The 22,081-nt window shown below is 37.2% G+C and overlaps 1 protein-coding gene across 1 annotated transcript in view; it reads left to right on the top strand.

Moving 5' to 3' along the window:
* l(3)72Dn (UTP4 small subunit processome component l(3)72Dn) overlaps nucleotides 1-22,081 on the top strand; it is a 136,681-nt gene that overhangs the window by 39,392 nt on the left and 75,208 nt on the right. The window contains exons 9-11 of the mRNA XM_083143707.1: nucleotides 1,813-2,073; nucleotides 4,838-5,027; nucleotides 13,448-13,560. Coding sequence (XP_082999833.1) covers nucleotides 1,813-2,073; nucleotides 4,838-5,027; nucleotides 13,448-13,560 — 564 coding nt within the window. The remainder of the gene's footprint in view (nucleotides 1-1,812; nucleotides 2,074-4,837; nucleotides 5,028-13,447; nucleotides 13,561-22,081) is intronic.

Raw genomic sequence — 22,081 nt, 5'->3', positions numbered from 1 at the left:
AACAAAGTAGTCATAATTGGGAAAAGAGAAACGCAGTAGTATATAAATACGGAGAAACTAGTACTCACTTTTATCCACGAAGCTGTTTTTTCTTTTTCGATTAATTTAGAGGCCGCTGCCACCATTCTCATTGGAACTTGCTGTGCTGTACTTGCAGTACACCACAGATTCAGACGATATAAAATGTATGCACATTCGGCCTATATATGGAGGGGGGTGAGGGAAACCCCATTTAAAAAAAAATATTGAGGGGGATTCCCCCTTCCCCCCTCCATATATACGCCGAATGTGCATAAATTTTATATCGTCTGAATCTTGACTCATTCCGTGTACAACCGTATATCATTCATCTCTCTAGGGCAATTAACCTATGAGCTACAGTCATTTCAAGATACTGCTGCATTTTGAAGCTTGATTCAGTGGCATGCTGACCATTCCTTTTGGGTACAACTTGCGTTACATTGGTCATACGATAATAAAGCAAATATTTTTATGTTCCTTACATGTCAGCGATAATTTCCATGGGCATGTCGACATTGTCATGTACTTTTTTTTCTTGGGGGAAGGGGGAAATCCCCATTTTTTCCCTGAAATTTTAGAATTTTGAGTGTTTTCCCCCTCCCCCAACCACATATATGTCAAATTTGCATAAAATTTATAGTCTGAATCTGGTTCATTCCGCGTACAACAGTATATCACTCACCTCTCTAGGGCAATTAGCCTCCGATCTACACTCATTTAATTGAAACTCTGAATTTTGCTCTAAATCGGCTATGGCATCAATGTGGTTACATGTGAAAATGGCCTTGGGCTTCAAAAGGTTAAATTTTGTGTATGAATACAAACTACTAGAGAAAGCCCTGAATATTTTCATGGAAGAATATCTCCCGGGAGCAACCAGTAGAAGTTCTTATCAGCCACTGTGCCAAATGAGAAAAAACAACAACACACGCCATAAGGGCAATTATAGAAAGAGAAAATGCAATAACTGGGCAAGCTATGAACTGAAGTATCAAATGTTTACAGCAAAACCACGACAAACGATTGAGAAACATGTCCATGTTTCCATAAACACTAACAGACTGAGACCGTGTATCTACTGTGTATCTACGTTATCAGTGATTTGTGCTCAATAGGGGGAACATAGATATACATTCTCCATGCCGAAACGGTTAATTTAGATGACATATTTTCTACATATTTCAGCTCTACAGAAACTTTTATCTTCTCGTGTAATATCTAAGAAACTAGACGTTAGAATATACAAAACAGTAATTTTGCTTGTAGTATTATATGAATGTAAAACTTCCTTCATTACATTGAAAGAGGAACACAAATTGAGAGTATTTGAAAATAAGATCCTTAGCAAAATCTTTGGACCTAAAAGGGATGAGGAGACAGGTGAGTGGAGAAGATTACATAATTTAGAACTACATAATCTGTATTCATGTCCAGATATTATTAGAATAATTAAATCAAGAAGACTTAGGTGGGCAGGCCATGTGGCACGAATAGGAGAGGAAAGAGGAGTTTACAAGATTCTTGTTGGGAAACCTGATGGTAAGAGACCTGTAGGAAGGCCAAGACGAAGAGGGAGGGTTATCATTAAGATGGACCTAAAGATAATTGGATTGATCTTGCCCAGGATAGGAACAGATGGAAGGCTTCTGTTGCTGCATCCATAAACCTTCAGGTTTAAGAAGGCTAGAGAGTCATTTAGTTAGCCACATATGTCAGTGATTTGCTCCACATATTTATGTACATATATTTCATGTTTTGGCTATGTAAATATCCAGGTCTTGATCTTTTCAGCCCCCGTGTGCATCACTTGCACCAGAAGCGAAATACGTCATGCTGCGTCACTTGCACCATTTAGAAGTTTGGAAACTAGGTGCCTCTTTTAAGACTGAAGGAGAGCCAGACGAGACACTTGCACTTTCTCATTATCCAGTTAAATTATTGGAGCTGAAGAGCAAGCATGAAGAGCACATTCTCTGTTGTGGTATCTCAAATGATGCTCAATGGATTGGTTACTCCACTGACAGTGTTCTGAGGTTCTACAGGTTTTCCATGGTTAGTATGGTTTAATTTTAGTCATTTTATTCTCAGATTATTTTTAACTAGATCATTTCATTTCTTTCCTGGTAATTTTCAATGCAGCTTTCAAACCGAAATGATATGCTATGGCAGATCATCATAAGTTGTTGAGTTGTAGTAAAATGTACAAAAATTAATTTTGCAAAAACCCAATTATAACTTTTTGCCCATGAAAAAGTCAATATGCTGACCAAGGCAGAAATTAATTTTATTATGAAACATAAACTAAACGTAACATTTCAACCTTCTAGCAAGGTGTTCTTCAGACTCTGTACCATGTACAAAATACAAAAACAGGATGATATATATATATATATACAAAAAAATTACTCCCCGCCAGATGCAAGACTATTAGAAAGTTGTTTTCCTGGAACATTCCAGCAGCTGGCCTTCCCTTGTCAACTGTACTTTCACCTAACAGGCGATTTAGCTAAACATTTCCTTTCATCTGGAAAGTGGTTGGACTCTTTATCTCACGCTCTTTTTCCTTTCTTTCCTCATTATTTTTCCTTCTTCTCTCCTCTTTCTCTCTTGTCCTTTCCACTCTTTCTAACACCTTCTTCCATTCTTAGTTTACGAGCCGTATTCGTAAAGTAAGTACCGTTTGCAAATATTGCCGCTGCAGCGATGCAGTCGCGACCATGTGCATTCTCGCTGACGTCCTTCATCCGTTAGTTAGCCACAGGCACGCATGGGAGCAGGTCATGCTTTTTCTTCGTAGTTTTCTGAAGGTTTGAAATGTTCAAGAAAATCAATCGGCCCGCAGACTGTGAAATCCGGTCTGTGATTTGTTTTCTCAATGCAAGAATGGTTGAATTCTTGCCTAGAGGACAGACCACCAACAAAGATGCCTGCTGTGACACATTAATCCGGCTGCATCGTGCAATTCAAAAGAAAAGACGCGGAATGCTTAGCGAAGGCATTGTGTTGCTTCACGACAATGCTCGTCTGCATACGGCCCAACAAACTCAAAATTTCATCACGTCATTCGGCTGGGAACAATTTGTTCATCCGCCAACAGCCCTGACTTGGCACCAAGTGACTACCAACTCTTTCTGAAGAAGAAGTTTCTTGCTGGTCAGCATTTCAATGAGGATGACGACGTCGAAGCAGCAGTGCATGGATGATGTTTTTTAGTTGTTTATGCATGCCGAACATCTCTCTCTCTTTTTTTTCTTTTTCATGTTTACTAATAAAAGCATGAATATCACTAACTTTAGACTTTTTCCTACAAACTTCGATGAATTTGCTTAATATGATAAGAGCCTGAAAGATAAAAATCCGAGTCGGAAAGTGGATTCCTACTCGTCTCGATCTGCAAGCAGTGTAACAAGAATAGAAGGCAGTCATAATGTTGCATGCGACAGGCATCTCTGGTAACTACATAAATGTCCATTAGAAGGGATATGTTTATTTTGTGTAATAGGTGTGATTTTAAAATCAAATTTAGTATTATAGTCACAATTTTAAAACCAAAATGTCATTTTATATACTGATTTTTCACCACCATAACACCAAAATTTTATTTTATTTACTGCTTTTGAACCCGAAATTGACTCTGTTTTTGGTACCAAAATTTTGCTTTTTTATTCACCAAAAATATGTGCCTCTGTGCATGATGAGTGGTGAAACACAATGAAATTATGTTTAGAGCAGAATAAGGTGCTCTCATTCACCTGCAACAGAAAGAAATACACCACTACTTCTTATTACCATGGGTTGCATGACTTACTGTAAAAATTCTGCCTTCATATTAATTTAAAAGCAAATTCTGATACCTTTGTTTTTTAATGTAAATGTGTAAATATGCTGTTTAATTCACAATGGTTAAGCTTATTGGAGTGGCCTGCTGATGTGCATCAATTTAACAGGGTGGCTACTCACAGGGAATTCCTTGAAATCCAGGAGTGAATTCTGATTGAATTTTTCTCCATAGATGTGAAAAATTGCAACTTTTATTAATCCAAATCCCTTTAAATTTGTACAGTGGGATCCATGAGTATTACCCTGCAAATTGTCCATGACTATTTTTATTAATTTTTTTCTTACATCCTATGTGTTTTTAAGCGATGCATTCTGATGTATGCTGGTGCAGAAGTTGTCAACAGCTTGTTTTGAGTTTTCTTTTAATTCCTGAAGCTCTTATTGGGTCAAATAAAGTGCACGAACATGGTGATGGACAATTTGAACGGTAATACTCATGGATACCACTGTACATATTCATAAATGCCCTAAGGTAAGTTTTTTTTCACGATTCAGCTTTAATTTTTGTCGAGGAAGGGAAAGAAAGAAGCAATTTTTCATAAATTAGTATATATTGCAGATATATTTCGATGAGTATATGTGGCTAATGTAAATTAAATACTGTATTTTAAATATATACACCATTTAATTGAATTGAATTAAAATTGTTTATATGTTGGCATCATACAGACACTCTATTGTTTATATATTTGTGAGGTGGTAATGTGTTAAGTTGAAATAGAGGAAACATCTGGTTGTTCAATTTTTGGAAAGTTTGCCTTGAAAATCGGGTATTATACTTGAATTTTATCATTGTCCCAGAGTGGTGACCCTGATTTAAGATGGATGAACCATATATAGTCATCATAGAACCTTTACAATGTTATTTGAGATCAGTAGGATTTCAACATCTGCAAATTTAATTTCTTTGCTGTCTCTGTAATGATAAAAAATCATGTCATTTCATCCCTACTATACATATGATTTCATTTTACAGAATGAAGATACTCCTCATCTGGAAAAACTGTCCGATTTGCCGTCAGATTGTGGTCCATCATACAAAATGCTCTTCCTCAATGACAACAAGTCTGTAGTCATAGCAACAAAATTGAAGACCATTCAAGTTATTAAATTGCATCAAACGGAACCTGAAATTTTGCTGACGATTAACCCTTATAAAAAAGAACGTGAGTGTAGTAATTAATATTTACAATCAATGCATGTCCTCTTTTTTGGAAGTTGTTTGTGCTCAAAATTTGGTATGAAGCTCATAATTATTGCTATATGGCTCAACAGACAGATAAGATTAGATAGTTTTGAAATGTCGTACAGTATATTTTTAAGTAGCAGTATATATTATATGCTTTGCACGAGGATTGCTTTAAAAGTTTCATAAATTTCCATGACATAGTACAGTGTGTTTCAAAAGTCCTGCAAACCAAACTTTGAAAATTTATATAATTTAAACCGTAAGAGATATATACACCAGGTTTTATGCACTATAAAGCCTCATCCATTGAGATATTTTTGTATGCTTAACATTATCAGTGTACTCCATACAGAAAATTATATAAATTAATAACTGGAGGAAGGCAGGAATGTTTAAATTTTCCCAGAATGCCAATTTTTTCGATGAGATACATATATAAGAAATTATCGAAAGATATAATTAGATGTCTGATGCCATGGCAACCTGTCATTTTCGACCAATATTGATCATGTGCAGCATTTGATGGATTTCTGACTGGTAATTATATGGGTTGAGGGAAAAAGTTCCATTTTAGGGGCATGTCACCTTAGCTGGCAACACTAGCAGGTTAAAATGTTGTCAGCAGACCCAAACAACATGTGCCTCTATATTGGCCATGCACTTACGTGAAAAATCATAAATTATAATTTTCACCAAAATTGGACCTTTGATAGGATCCTACACTACCCTTTGCAACCCGGAATTATCTTCACTGATGCCCTGTGATGTGTTGTCAACTGCTGAACCAGCACCATCTGACGGTATTAACATGCTAGAATTTCTTTTAAAACATTTTTCAATGCTATTGAAATCTGGCTAAGGTGTCAGACGTAAATAGGTTGAAATAAATCATGACAAAAGACCACTATTCGATGAAGTGTTACATGCATCACCACATGTAAGAAAAAAACCTGTTATCAGAAGTTGATTGAGTCAGTATGGCTTATTCATTAAAACAGCGTGTATGCATTGTTGAAGACTATTTTACCACTTTTTCATATACTCGTGTGCAAGAGCTGTTCCAAGAAAAGTTCTGTAATCAAGAGGTCCCAGGTATACCCGGTGGAGGCTCATAGTGGTTTAGATCCCACTTTAAGCTGTAGATCCAGTCCCGATTAGCCTTACTGCACATAAAGTGGACTTAAAACACCAAAGCAATCAAATCAAACCAAGAAAATTTCTCTGGTTTTATTGTAATTCACAAAGGGACAAGTCTTCAACTGCTATCCCAATTTTGGTAAGCCAGATGTGTATGAAATGTATGTACCATCATGCAAATGTACTAACTCGATGATAGCATACATGGTTAGTTTAATGATTTAATCGGGACATTTATTGCAAGGTGGATACAATTTTACACTTAAAAAGTCCAATTTTGGTGCAAAATTATGATTTATGATTTTTCACGTAAATGTATGGCCCCTATCTAGGCACATGACAAAATTTTGACCTGATAGTATTGCCAGCTAAGGTGATATGTCTCTAAAATTGCACTTTTTCACTTAACTCACATAATCGCAAGTCATAACACCATCAAATGCTGCACATGGCCAATATTGGTCGCAAATGACAGATTGAAATGTCATCAGTAGAGGCATGCATATTTCGTTTTTTGACGAGAAAACTAAATGTGAAATAACACATTTTAATGTTAATTTTTCATGTTCTGAAAGCTGGGAGGTTCATTTCCCTATCTTGTTTTGTCACGAAATGATGCGAAATAGACTCTTAAGAACGAAATTTCGAGTTTATTTACTGACACGACACTTTCTGATATCAGAATTATCCTGTGAGTTATGCAATTCATGGAAAATTGATCTATTCTGCTGTATATATTTGAGAATCAAGAATATTATACAGGAATACACTTAATACTCTGGTAGCTACATAAATGTGCTATTAGAAGGGATATGTTTATTTTGTGTAGTAAGTGCAGTTTTTAAATCAAATTTTGGATATGCTCACTTTTTTAAAACCAAAATGTCATTTTATATACCACTTTTTCACCTCTGTAACAGTGAAATTTAATTTTATTTACCGCTTTTGAACCCGAAATTGACTCTGTTTTTCTACCGAAATTTTGCTTTGTTATCTACCAAAAATATGTGCCTCTAGGCATCAGTCATCAGTCAGTCAATTATGACCCTTCCATAATTTGTTATCTGCTTTTCTCACCGAGAAATGGCATTCTGGAAAAAAATTAATGTTGCTGCTTCTGCCAGTGGACCATTAATGGACACGAATGATTTTTCAATTGTGTTTGTTAAAAAATGGTAAACTACATGGTTTCAATCTTATTTTCTTTGAGGGGCATAAAAACATCCCTGGCAGTGATAGAAATAATTTTCATTTGTAGGGAATGAATTTTTTTACATTTTTTAGTTGGACATTCCCCCCCCCTTTTTTTTCATATTCTCGCAGAATTGTGCTTTGTTCTAATTCCCAATGTCCTGTGTAGTATCAGTGGTGTGTATGTATGTGTCTTGTGTTGTAGTTGTGCTGTCTAGTATGTTTGTGTAGTAGTTGTGCTGTCTAGTATGTTTGTGTAGTAGTTGTGATGTCTAGTATGTTAGTTTTGTCTTGCATAGTAGTTGTGTTGTCTAATTTGTTTGTGTTTGTCTTGTGTAGTAGTTGTGGTGTGTAGTTTGTTTATGTTTATATTGTGTTATAGTTGTGATGTGTTTGTGTGTGTCTTGTGTAGTAGTTGTGCTGTCTAATGTGTTTGTGTTTGTCTTGTGTAGTAGTTCCTCCATTCATATTGGGGGTTAGACGTAGAGCTGACAACTCTGCACTGTAAAAAGACATGTCAAGAAACAGCAATATAAGGCCATGGATGTTCCCAAGGTAAAATATTCCGGAGGTAAAATAGTCCCCCGTTCGGATCTCCGGGTGGGGACTACTTTGGGAGGTCCCTGGACTAAGGATAAGATCTACGTTAGGAATAAGGATATTAAATTAGGCACCTGGAATGTTCTGAGTCTTTACCGGCCTGGGGCATTTCAGTGTACAGTTAATGAGATAGTGAAGTATAAATTAGATGTAGTAGCTGTCCAGGAAGTTAGGTGGCCAGGAGGAGGGAATTGTAAAACTAAAAATTATACTTTTTTCTATGGTGGTACTGAAAATCATAATTTTGGAACAGGCTTTTTCATAAATAATAGAATTATCTCGGCTCTTAAAACGGTAGAATTTATTAATGATAGGATATCATATGCAGTTTTACAGGGTAGGTGGTGTAAAATTATTTTAATAAACATACATGCACCAACGGAAGATAAAGATGATAATACTAAAGATGATTTTTATACAGAGTTAGAACAGGTCTTTGATAAATTTTCTCAGTATGATATGAAAATTCTGTTAGGTGACTGTAATGCACAGATTGGCAAAGAAGAGACATTTAAACCCACGATTGGTAAAGAAAGTCTTCATGAATTAAGTAATGATAATGGTATAGGATTGATTACTTTTGCAACCTCAAAGAATTTAATTGTGAAAAGTACCACTTTTAAACATAAAGATATCCATAAATATACCTGGTCTTCTCCAGATGGTAAAACTCATAATCAGATAGATCATATTCTCATTGATAAGAGAAGACATACTAGTATAATTGACGTTCGTACACATAGAGGTGCTGACTGTGCCAGTGACCATTATTTAGTAATTGCTAAATTAAGAGAGAGACTCTCAGTGTTAAATCATAAGCAACAAAATCTAAAAGTTTTAAAATTTGATACAGGAAAGTTTACTGATGAAAGAATTAAGAAAGATTACCAAATTAAACTGTCAAATAGATTTGATATTTTGCAGGATTTAAATGATGATGAAAATATAAATGAAACAGACGTAAATAAGAATTGGGAACACATACGTGATGCAATAGAATCAGCAGCTAAAGAAAGTATAGGATACCATAAACCGAGAAAAAGTAAGCCATGGTTTGATAATGAATGTCATAATCTAATAGAAATAAGAAATCAGGCTAGACTTAGGTGGTTAAATAACTCTGATGATACAAATCTAAACAATTATAATAGAATAAAGCGAGAAGTTAACCGCACGTTTCGAAGTAAAAAAAGAGATTACTTGAAAAGCAAAATTAACGAAATTGAAACAAATAGCAAAAATAAAAATATCAGAGATTTATATAAAGGTGTAAATGAGTTTAGAAAGGGGTGGCAACCTAAAGTAAACTTGATAAAAGATAAAGACGGTGATTTTCTAGCTGACCCATGCGATATTCTAAATAGATGGAAGAACTACTTTAATGACCTTTTAAATGTCCATGTAGGAGATAAATCAGAAGTAAATGAAGTACACACAGCAGAACCTTTAGTTCCAGAACCTAACTTGACTGAAGTTAAAGATGCTATTAAAAGGCTAAAGAATAACAAAGCACCTGGCATTGATTTAATACCAGCTGAGTTAATTAAATATGGTGGAAATTCATTAATATGTCAAATTCATAAATTAATTTGTTTAATATGGAATAAAGAAGAAATCCCTCAACAGTGGAAAGAATCCATAATTGTTCCTGTGTTTAAGAAAGGTGATAAAATGAACTGCAATAATTACCGTGGAATTTCTCTACTCTCAACAACATACAAAATATTATCTAACATTCTTTTAACAAGACTAACCCCATATGCTAATGAAATTATAGGTGATTATCAATGTGGATTTAAACGTAACAGATCAACTACAGATCAAATTTTTCACATCAGACAGACACTTGAAAAAAAGTGGGAATATAATCAAAATGTCCATCAGCTATTCATTGATTTCAAAAAAGCATATGATTCGGTCAAAAGAGATAAATTATATAATATATTAGTCGAGTTTGGAATACCTAAGAAGCTTGTTAGTATGATAAAAATATGCACCAGTGAAACAGAAAGTAAAATTCGTGTGGGTATTAATATGTCTGACAAATTTACAATTCATGATGGGTTAAAACAAGGAGATGCATTATCTCCATTGCTCTTTAATTTTGCCTTAGAATATGCTGTAAGGAAGGTAAAAGAAACTAAAGAAGGACTAAAATTAAATGGTGTGACTCAGTTGTTAGCATATGCAGATGATGTAGACTTACTGGGGGATGATGTGATTACAATTAAGAATAATGCTAAAATATTTTTCAAAACTGCTAAAGAGATAGGTTTGGAAGTTAACAAAGAGAAAACTAAATATATGCTTACAGGCCAAAACCAAGTGTTAGGTAATAATCAAAATCTAATTATTGATAACAACTCGTTTGAAAGAGTTTCCAAATTCAAATACTTAGGAGTAATATTAACAAATGAAAATTATATTAAAGAGGAAATAAAAAGTAGGCTTAATTCAGGAAATGCATGTTACTTCTCTCTTCATAAACTTTTGTCTTCTCGTTTAATATCTAAGAAACTAAAAGTTAAAATATACAAAACAGTAATTTTGCCTGTAGTATTATATGGATGTGAAACTTGGTCCCTTACATTGAAAGAGGAACATAAATTGAGAGTATTTGAAAATAAGATCCTTAGGAAAATCTTTGGACCTAAAAGGGATGAGGAGACAGGTGAGTGGAGAAGGTTACATAATTTAGAAGTACATAATTTGTATTCATGTCCAGATATTATTAGAATAATCAAATTAAGAAGACTTAGGTGGGCAGGCCATGTGGCACGAATGGAAGAGGAAAGAGGAGTATACAGGATTCTTGTTGGGAAACCAGATGGTAAGAGACCTGTAGGAAGGCCAAGACGAAGATGGAGGGACAACGTTGAGATGGACCTAAGAGAAATCGGTAGATATGGAAAAGAGTATATAGATCTTGCTCAAGATAGGGAAAGATGGAAGGCCTGTGTTGCTGCAGCCATGAACCTTCGGGTTTAAGAAGGCTAGAGAGTTAGTTAGTTAGTTAGCTTCTGCAAGTTATTAATTTATGTAATTTTCTGTATGGAGCAAACTGATAATGTTAAGCATAGAAAAATGTATCTTAATATTGATCTCTCGACCACAGAAGGAAGCCCAGAGACCTTATGCTACTTTGGAAAATTTTTAATGGAGAACTCTGATCTCCTCTGTGCCTTTCACAGTTTGCAATATGAATTCCAAACATTGACATGACGTAAGCATGAAACCTTCCATGTGAGCAGAGCATGAACAAATATAATGAAAAGGTCATGTAGGAGATGCATGTCAAAAAAAAAAAAAAAGGGCCGATAATGTTTTACGTGGGGTTGGCAACACTGATGAAGTTGAGCATGCACAGGAGCATGCCCTAGTATTCTGTGCTTGCAACAGAGATAGAATCGTCAGAGTGGGGTTGTGTATATGCGAGTAGCAAGCAGTAAGGTGGAACGGAACGTGTTCAAATGTCCATGACGAATTGATGTCTTGAGCACGTCACTGTCGTTGAAATGCTTCGATGCAAGCCACTTTTTCATCACAAACTGTGCACGAGGCGAGGTGGGTACCAAAAATGCTGACAGAAGCTCACAAAGATCAAAGAAGGAGAGCTACATGTGATATTTTGCCCCAAGCGGGGAGGATGGTTGTCAGCTGCATTCTGTCCTTTGGCGTTCAGAAATCGTATGACAGATTTCACTTCAAATTTGGCGAACAAACTCATTTTCCAACTATGAGGCACATGTGAAAAAGGGGCCGATATTTTTTAAAAAAACAAGAAAATGGATACGTGCTCAGACATAGTTCTGGACTGGCTGCACTCTTGGGTGGCAGATTTTTACGCAGAAGGTATACGGAAGCTTGTGCCACGCTATCAGAAATGTCTGGAGGTTAATGGTGACTACGTCGAAAAATAGCCAAGATGTACTTGTTTATCAATCACAATAAACGAGAAAGTGCGTTCCAATCACCGGTTCACAATATCTGAACTCGCCAAAGAGTTTCCAGAAGGTCATGTACGAAACGCACATAAAAAAAAAAAAAGGCCCATAATGTTTTACGTGTGGTTGGCAACACTGATGAAGTTGAGCATGCACAGGAGCATGCCCTAGTATTCTGTGCTTGCAACAGAGATAGAATCGTCAGAGTAGGGTTGCGTATGAGCGAGTAACAAGCAGTAAAGTGAAATGTGCCCTTTTTTTTACATGCGCCTCATTGTTGGAAAATGAGTTCGCTCTTCAAAGCTATAGGAAAAGAGAATAAAAGCATTTATTTGTTCGCGATGTATTTGCAATTCAAGAAAACAATTATGAATACATGGACTAGAAAACAGATTGAATTTATGTTACAGAACTGTACAGTATTGTTATTCGTGGTGTTATGTAAGAAATTGTGCTATTATAATATGATCTCTGTAAATAGGTGTTGTAGAAACCTGTTGAGTTCAATAATAATAATAATAATAATAATCATGCATTCGTGAAAATAAATTGGAACTTTGATGCTGCATAATTTCCAGGTTTATTAGATTCCGCAAAAGTGTAACATATCTTTGCAGATCAAAACATCATAATGCCAGAAAGGAATTGGTTGGTGTAGATAATAAGTTCCAACTGATTCTTTCTGATGCTGTTTCTACTGATATCATCCGATACCAATAGATCAGCATCAGTATCAATTCAGCACTATCATCTAGATCAATATCATGCAAATGATCTTGATATGGGAGCCATTTGGCAAGAAAAAATTAGCCGTCTTATACTTCTATAAAAGGCAGTTACGTACATTTTTCTTTGTCAATTAGAAATTAAACTTGGTTATATTCTTACATGTGGTTATCTTCTCAATTTTAAATAAAAGCCTAAATTCTGTAAAAAAGATCAAGATATTAAACGACAGTAAAACATTCAGAAACAATAAAGAACAATTATACAAAAATACTCATAAGACCAGAGCCATGTATTGTTCACCATAGCAAATCATATTTCAACAAAGTAGCAATTTTTTTCAATCTGTTTTGCTTTCGAATTATTCAATACTAAGATAAAATCAGACAATATTGTGAAAAAAAAACATTCAAAAATTTGTTATTATGAAACTTTGTAAAATTATGTCAGCCTGTATTGATTCTGGAAAGAAAATATCAATAAAGAACGAGGTGAAAAAATTATCATGACTACTGAAAAAAGATGGCAGATGCCTAAAATCGAAAAATTGTAAGTAGTTTCTTATTTTTTGATCCCAGGTTGCGTTTGCATTTTATGGAAGCAATGAGACGTGTAATATTCATACATTACGCCTAAAGTGCTTGAAAAACGTCATACATCATCTTATACTTCACAAGTAATCTTCGTTCCATGTCAATCTTTTTACAGTTCCTTAGAATCAATTTTTGAGTAATGTATTTCATGTAATTATCAGAAAAAAATAAAATTATTAAACTAGGTTTTCTATTAAACATTTCAGGTATTACAGATTCTATTCACCATCTAGCAGTGACAGTGATAAATGACAGGAGTCTATTGGTTGTTGCTGACAATCATTGTAATATAGGAGTTTGGAGTCTGAAGACTGGAAAAGTAAGAATTACTTAAAGATATCAGTAGATTTGGTGTACAGGCTGTCCAAAAAATCCCCCATATCCCTAGAATATATTACATAGTACCCCTAGATATATACATCCAATACACATTCCCGAATTTTACATTTTCCTGCATTATACATTCAATCTTTATGGTCCCAACGTAGCAAAATATTGTAAAATTTTCCTCAATTTTAAATTTCCTGCATTTTAAGTTTTTCCAGCTTGGTTCCCTGACAAATGTAAAATTGAGGTTTCACTGTAATTTATTATTAATTTATATTAATTATAATTTGTTATAGTGATGGAGCAGATTATTCAGTACTCTGTTGGTATCGGCTGATATAGGCATATCTGTTCATCGGGAAAATTACCGATAATTTTAATGATCTGATATATTTATAAATGTCTTACAAATTAGTGCAGTATTGTATTGATATGTTATAATTTTTTAAATATAAGCAAACAGTTTACAATCTGTACTTCTTTTTTAATAATAACAACCCGTGGTGCCAGGCACGTATCCAGAGGGGGGGCTTATGGGGCTTGAGCCCCCCCCCCCCGAAAGTTTTAGATTTACACTAGATAAAATGAGTTTTTTTTGTTTCTTGTGGTGTGAAATAAAATAATGTGACAATATTTTAAGGAGAGAAATAATTATCGAGGCAAGACGGAGAATGTTCCGTAACCCTGTTATTGATAATAGCACGTATCCAAGATGGGGCACAGGGGGCTCGACCCTCTCCCCAGGAAATTTTTCAGTCAACGTTAGATAAAATTAGATTTTTGGCTTATTGAATAATGTGAAAATAATTTAAGGAGAGAAATAATTATCGAGGCAAGACGGAGAATGTTTTATACCCCTGTTATTGTTAATAGCACATATCCAAGGTGGGGATAAGGTGGCTCGAGCCGCACCCAGTAAGGAAATTTTTAAATTTACACTAGATAAAATTAGATTTTTGGCATCTTGAATAATGTGAAGATAATAAATTTATAAATCTGAGAGAAGTAATTATCGAGACAAGACTGAGAGTGTTCTCTAACCCTATTATTGTCAACAGCACGTAAACAATGCGGGAATCGGGAGACTCGAGCCCCCTTTCAGGAAATTTTTCTGTTTACACTAGATAAAATTAGAATTTTGGCTTCTTGAATAACGTGATGATAATTTGGGAGAAATAATTATCGAGACAAGACGGATAATGTTCTATAACCCTGTTATTTTTAATAGCACGTATCCAAGGTGGGGTTGAGGTGGCTCGAGCCCCCCTCCCCCGGATTTTTTTTATTTTACACTAGATAAAATTAAGTTGTTGCCTTTTTTAATAATGTGACGATGATTTAAGGAGATAGACAATTATCGAGACAAGACGGAGAATGTTCTATAACCCTGTTGTTGATAATATTGCACGTTCACTTTTCTTGTGCTTTCGGTGTTCTCGCAGCGCACTTGAGCACTATGTAGATACTTGTCAGCATTTGGAAGCTGCACAACAAAGGTAGCGCCACACGTAGGGCGATTCGTTGTAATTTCTAATCTCTGGAAGGCGGGAGAGGGTACGTTCTTGAATGAGAGAAGGAGTCAACTATTGGCAATATTAACGAATCGTTTTATCTGCGGAACGTTCTAGAATATAATGAGGATATAAATACGCGAATTCAATTTTTCGGTTGATCTGTACAAAGAATCGGTTAATGAGATTTCAGAGGTAAGTGTGACAATTCATACAGTCGATTGGTGATCAGATCAGTCAGCATCCTCTGGTTGCTTTATAAGATATAGTGATTCGAAAATGAAGACATTGACGACAGTAGGACTTCCAGGGCCTCAATGTAGTGCTAGTTCGGGTCGAGGGCCAAAGAGATCAAGCCCCCCCCCTCTCTCTCTCTCTCTCTCTCTCTCTCTCTCTATCTCTCTATATCTCTCTCTCTCTCTCTCGCTCTCGCTCTCTCTCTCTCTCTCTCTCTCTCTCTCTCTCTCTCTCTCTCTCTCTCTCTCTCTCTCTCTCTCTCTCTCTCTCTCTCTCTCTCTAAAAATACTTTTCTTTAAGCCCACTGGGTTCGAAACACATTCAAACACTTAACTACCATAAAGAGACAGCCGAAAATTTTATGAATGTCGAGAAGAGAAAGCAAGAAGATGTTGTATATGTAGACATTTTAGGTGGAAATTGCAGGCTCTACCAGAACCCGAATCAGGGCTCTACCAACTGAGCCACCTAGCCATCATTGACTTCTACCGATTTTTCGTTAAAATGTCTACATAGTGCATGTCCTGTGTATATCAAATCGTAAGGTGTTGCCTGTATAGTGAACAAGCACAGAAAATATAGAGAGAAGAAAACTGAGGAGCATTCTCACCGATTGAGGAGAAATTTTTCTTCTGTTGTCAACAAGAGCTACTACTTCGAGGTGACAATGACAGTGGCCTAATAAGGGAGATTTCACACCCTGTCGCCTGAGGATTTCACAAATCGAAATTAGCTTTGTGAGGCCTTTTGTGTCGCTACGGTGTGAAACGTTGCTGTTGGTTGGCCCATTCCAATCGACATGTATCAGGTGTCCTTCGGTGTGAAACCTTCCTAAGTCTTGAAAATCCAAGTCACAAGGATGGAAAATTAGGTCCTTGTTAAGGTTAGGTGTGAAGGCAGGCAGACGACAGCACCCTAAAGGATCATATCCAAACCTACAGGAAGAATGCATCTTACTTTAATCTCCAATACGGAATGATAAAACTTCTGGTGAGTTGATTTTAAAAAACGTGTCCAAAATAAAGAGTGGCGTGCCCACGATTTTCGGAATGGAGAGGGGTTACGCATATCTACTATTTTTGGTGGTCAGTCCTGATTTTGTCATTTTTTCCTGTCTTTGACGTTCTTCTTCTTTTTTTAAAAAAAAAGAAAAGAATACTGGGTCAAATGGGGTTATGACCTCACCAACCCTCCCTTGGGCACATCACTGGAGATAAATGAGTAAGCATTTGATCATACTGGGAGACGAAACATTAGATGTGTTGGGAACGGAAGGGTTTTCACTGTGCATTAATTGTTTCGTGATCCAGCCGTATTCGAGAAGACTTCCTTTATTTCGTGCCGATATATGACAAGACAGCGGAACCTGTGACAGGCATTTTTGAACACTTGTGAGTGCTAAGGCCTGAATCTGAACAATTTGGTGGGTTTCGGCTTTTAATAAGAGCTGCAAACATGGGAGGACAAAACACTTTAGTGGTGTTCAGGCTCGAATCAGGGAGAAATAATCGAGAGCTGTCTGCATCCAGTTCGCATCCCACAATTTGAATCTCGCGTTGTCGAGGGGATTGTCCATCCCGTGCATGTGTAACAGTTTCGTAAAAATACTCACAAAGACACCATAGATGGTTTTATGTCTGATGAGATGAAATGGACAAACACACATACTGAGATGGTTCCGGCACACAATGTTAATGCATGGAAACAGAGGAGTCGAGTGGTAAAAAATGTTCCGATTTCACGTTCTGATTAAAACGACAGCCTTACAGTGGCGACGATTTAAGGGATAGTTGCTCCCCATTTTTTCCCCTCAACATTATGGCCTCTTAATGTTAAGCCTTGTCTACCAAGAGAAAGTAAACTTTCCTTGCACCCCCCCCCCCCCCCCGTTTTGAAACCCAATTGCCACCACTGGTCTTAAATATACAATTGTGAGGTTCTTACTATACTCTTAAAAATGCTGTTGAGCCCCCCCCCCCCCCCCCCCCGAAAGGAATTCCTGGATACGTGCCTGCGTGGTGCAACAACCCGTGAGGGCCAGGCCCTACCCACGGACTGCCGGTCTAACTCTCACCTGCCGAGGTGGGAGATTATCCAACAAGTTAAGGATGTCCTACTCCAGCGAAAAGTTTGAGCATTTTCCATGTAAGCTTATGGGGGTAACTTTGGTCACAATTATCTCAAGAACCAGTCGACAGAAAATTTTCAAATTGTGACTGAACACCGAGAAAGGATGTTTCTAGACAACCAATGATTAATATTTTCATTTTCTGCATCAACGTTCCGAAAATTAATTAATTCATTTTTATTTGCATTGTTTTCACTTTTCTTGACAGGGCAACACTGCTGCTGGCCGGCGAGCTCACTGCAGGTGCTCGCGGTCGAGGTCGCTTAACGAACTTGTTGAAAGAAGGTTTGAATATGGCCTGTGGTTTCGACCCAACACACAACAGGTTTAGAAGATGAACAGAAAGCAGGGTGTCTTTTGAACTTCTAACTGGGTAGCTCTTTAAATTGTAGACTGGAAATGGTGGAATGAAATTGGTGAAGTGTGTTCCGAACTCACGAAAATATGAAGTTGGGATGTGGAGTGAGAATACGCGTCAACTTACTGCGAGGGTGAATTATGTTTCTAAAGCAGTGGCGTTTCCGTAATTGAGCTGCTTGTAGCATTATTATTATTAATGTAAAATACATTATCACATATTCTTCCATTATTAATGTAGATACGGATCATACTTTATAGGTAAAAATGACACTTTTTTTTTTTAAATTCCTTTTATCCTCAGAAAGGATAGTGAGCCTACAGTTTAAAGTAGGGTCCAAATCACAATGTGCCTCCACCGGGTATCGACCTCGTGACTCCTTGATTACAAGGCGATGATGTTATACCACTATGCCAACAGGAATAAATACAAATGGGCATCCGGAAACCCACCCCTGAAAATTGAAAGTCAACAAAAATTATATATTTCACACATATAATTTCATTTCAGCCACATTAATATGTGTTAAATATTGCACGAACATGATAAATTCAAATTTAAGCAATGTGTTTTGAGGGAACAACACTATTATTAGGGGAAAATGTGCCTTGTTTGCACCCCCCCCCCCCCCCACACTGGTAAAATACCTTCCTTGTTCCTCCCTGGAAAAAATCCTGCCGACGTCCACGTAAATACATATATACTAGGGATGGCCAACAATATAAAGTTCGGGGTAACCAGAACCGGGTACCTGGATCTGGATTCTAGAACCGAGTGTCCATTGATTGACTGATTAATTTGGTTATTATTTGTTACTTTCTGCTACGTTTTGATAATTGCGACAATGATGAAGAATGGGGATTACACAAAATTGTTGACGGCTGCTCACAAAGAACTCCTATGCCCTAACCTGGTTTCGAACCCATGGCACCCGGCATTTTGGCATGCTATGCTAACCACTTCGCACGCAGTTCGGCCCAAGTGTCCGAATTTCGGGTTGTGGATGTATGAATTTTACATAATGGGTACATTAAGACCAATTAATAATTGAATCAATCATTTCGAAAGCTCTTATCACTAATGCAATGAAACATTTCTGACACAAAATTTAAGTCTTTATGCCAATATAATATTTCAATTCCATTGCAAACACTATAAAAAGGTAAAGTTCCCTGTGCATGTAGCACTGTGCCATGAAGGCACAGTTAGAGGATTTGAGGGTAGGGTCCCACACATTCTCGATCTTGGTCTTTTTGGAGGTGATGTGATCAGTACTGTGCTCCGGCCAGTTTTATCTCCCAGGTACCAATTGATTTTAAGCTGGGTGAGTTGCAGAGCCGCTTTATGTGGAGACAAGGTTGGGAAATTCCAACTTTAGATCACCCACCACGGGAATCTAACCCGGGTCTCTCATGTGGAAGTCACACGCCATACCGACTTTTTTTTTTTCCAAAGGGAAGCCCCTAAGCAGCAGCTTTCCCACACAAACCTCATCTCAATTAATCTCAACTTGTTCATTGACGACAGACAATCACAAACATCCATGTCCGAACCAGGATTTGAACCCGAGATCCCTGCCGTCATAGTGTGCTGCACCCATCACCACATAGGTCGACAAACTAGACCACCACGGCTCTTACACTATAAAACATTAAAAATTCAGTATCAAGGTCCATCTGTTTTCCGCAGCTAGAATGGACTTTCATCCAAGGTTTGGGGAGTGGGGATGCCCCCTGCGTTTGCAGCACTGTTTGTGAGAGTCTCTTCATCAATTTCACATCATCACTTGTCGCGATAGCTAGAAGTGGCAGGAAAGTAACGCTAAGGAACAAAAATCAAATATACACTCCCTCTCTCTACCACATGAATCACTATTACCAAATGGTAGACTTGAGAAACAAAAATTTAACAGTTCAAACTTCATAGCAACGCATCAAAGAAAAACACATTAGGCACCTTTAATACAAGACTATTCGAAATATCACAACTGTTCTAGATACTGAAAATTGCTAAATCATTTCCCGAAGTCTGAATCTGGAAGGGTATTTTTTTTTTCTGCCAATCCTGGTACGACATTATACGGAATCCCACACTTCTTAATAAATCACAAAATCAATAAATGTCTTTGTTATGTTGCTAAAGTAATACAGGATATAATTGTAATGATTAGTGAGAATTCCAGGTAGAAATGTGTTCTATATTTTTCACGGGGGTAAAGCAGGCTTTTTGGGGGAGGACGGTTGCCCCACCTGCCACCAGATCGCTAGGCCGGTTTCTGTGGTTTCCATAGAGGAAGAAACTGAAAGTGGGTTGGATCTGCAGCTGTGGTCAAATTCCAAGAATCACCCCTGAGATATCATGGTTCGCCGAGTGCAGTCCAAGCGTTTGGATGTCTCAGGAGGTTGGTCTGGCATTCGGAGAAATTCGTAACCATTTGTGAACCTCGACGGAAGACGTCAGCCACGGGACATCTCAAGAATCAACTGGCACAGAAAAGAAGTTCTCATTTCATATGCATATACGTATGTATATACCTGTATATACCGTAATTTCTAGTGTACTGTGTTACTGACGAGCATTATAGTCAGGTAGACCATCTATCGATTAAACAGGAAAAGTGAAAACGAGAGAAAATATGCTACCAGGCAGTGTTTGAATTCAAGAAAATGTAGAACGGGGATGGTGGGGATGTCATAGCTTCCTATCTTCACATTTGGAGATTTTTACCTTCGGAAGGCAAGGCAGTAGACACAATTTTGTCCGAGGGGTGTGCCAAGAATCCCTTATCTTAAATATACGTGCCGATTTATTTCCACTTCAGGGCTCAAAGCTTGTAAGCCAAGTCCATTTTAAAAAGTTTAACAGTAATAAAGGTGAATTATGTGTGTGTGGGGGGGGGGGGGTGTCATTAATTTTTTATAGAACATAACATTTAGAAATATCTATATCTTGACAGCAAAAACTTGACAGCAAAATCCTTTCTATTTAGATATATATTGAAAACCAACAAAAATTTATTTAATGATCGGGCACCTATCAAGTAAAAACTTGATGTAAATTGTACAGTAACGTTAGATTTGCGAGCAAGAAAATTTTTCAAAATTTCCTTGCAAACCACCAATTTGATTGAAATTTTAGTGTAAAACCTGACAATTAACACCAACTTACTAGTGTGAAATTAACTATAAACATTCATTAAAAAGGACAAAAATTACAGGAAACATGGAAGGGGAAAGTTCCTTCCCTGGTTGGGAATTAAATAAGATGTAGAGGTGGGGGAAGAAAATGTATGGAGGGGGAGATTCCCTAGCTCCTCTTCAAATCTGTCACTGCTACCAGCCACAATATAAAATGAAAGTAAAAAATATTACTTGACATGTCCTGCAGAAGAGTAGGGAACAAGACCCCATGATATAGCGACACAAAACACACACACCGGGCACATGCAACGGACATAAAGGGATCACGCAAAATGGTTGTTCATTTCACTTCATACTGTAAGCTGCTTCATTTAAGAACCAGGATGTACGGATTTTTGCATTTTATGGAGCATCAATCTGGACCAGGGGTGCCAACAGGAAAGGGGAGGGGATAATGATGCAGACCACGCCATCAAAATTCTTGGGGAGGGATACTTTTCCTTTCAATATCATAAAATTCAACATATTTTTCTAAAATATATGTCAAGATGGCAGACTGTATGGTCTACGCGTAGTTGGAGCTCCGCAATTTCTCCCGAATTTAGCCTGGCTCATTGAGATATTTATATCTAGAACTTTATATATTCCACCCGCCGGCAACTTGCAACTATTTGCTGAAGCGTCGTGAAGTGTTGTGATACCAGGAATTGAATAATCAAAGATTGCAATGTCGAAGCCATCTATCAATACAGTCTCAACTCGGGTAGACGGTGTGGAGTCGATGCTACGGGACTGTGAGAGCCGCCTGAAAGAGATCGTCGAGCAGCAGCCAGCCCCTAACAGCGTGGGCAGCAGCACCGTTACACCGTTGCAAGATCTCTGCGCTTCCTTCAAGAAATTCAAGGAGGAGGTTGAAGACACATTCAAAGTTGTGAAGTCCGACCTGCAGATTTTAAGGAAGGAAACGGCAGAAAATGCCATCAGAATCGACGACCTCGAAATGTACTCTCGGAGAAACTGCCTCATCCTGCATGGCGTTCCTGAAAGATCGAATGAAAATACAGACTCCCTGGTACTTGACGTTCTCCACAAGAATCTAAACTTACAACACATCACTCTGGAGCACATCGAAAGATCTC

Source organism: Lepisma saccharinum, chromosome 22, assembly GCF_977018435.1.
Source record: "Lepisma saccharinum chromosome 22, izLepSacc3.1, whole genome shotgun sequence".
Taxonomy (NCBI): Eukaryota; Metazoa; Arthropoda; class Insecta; order Zygentoma; family Lepismatidae; genus Lepisma; species Lepisma saccharinum.
Note: the sequence above shows the minus strand (reverse complement) of the source record. Positions and strands in the feature narration are given on the sequence as shown.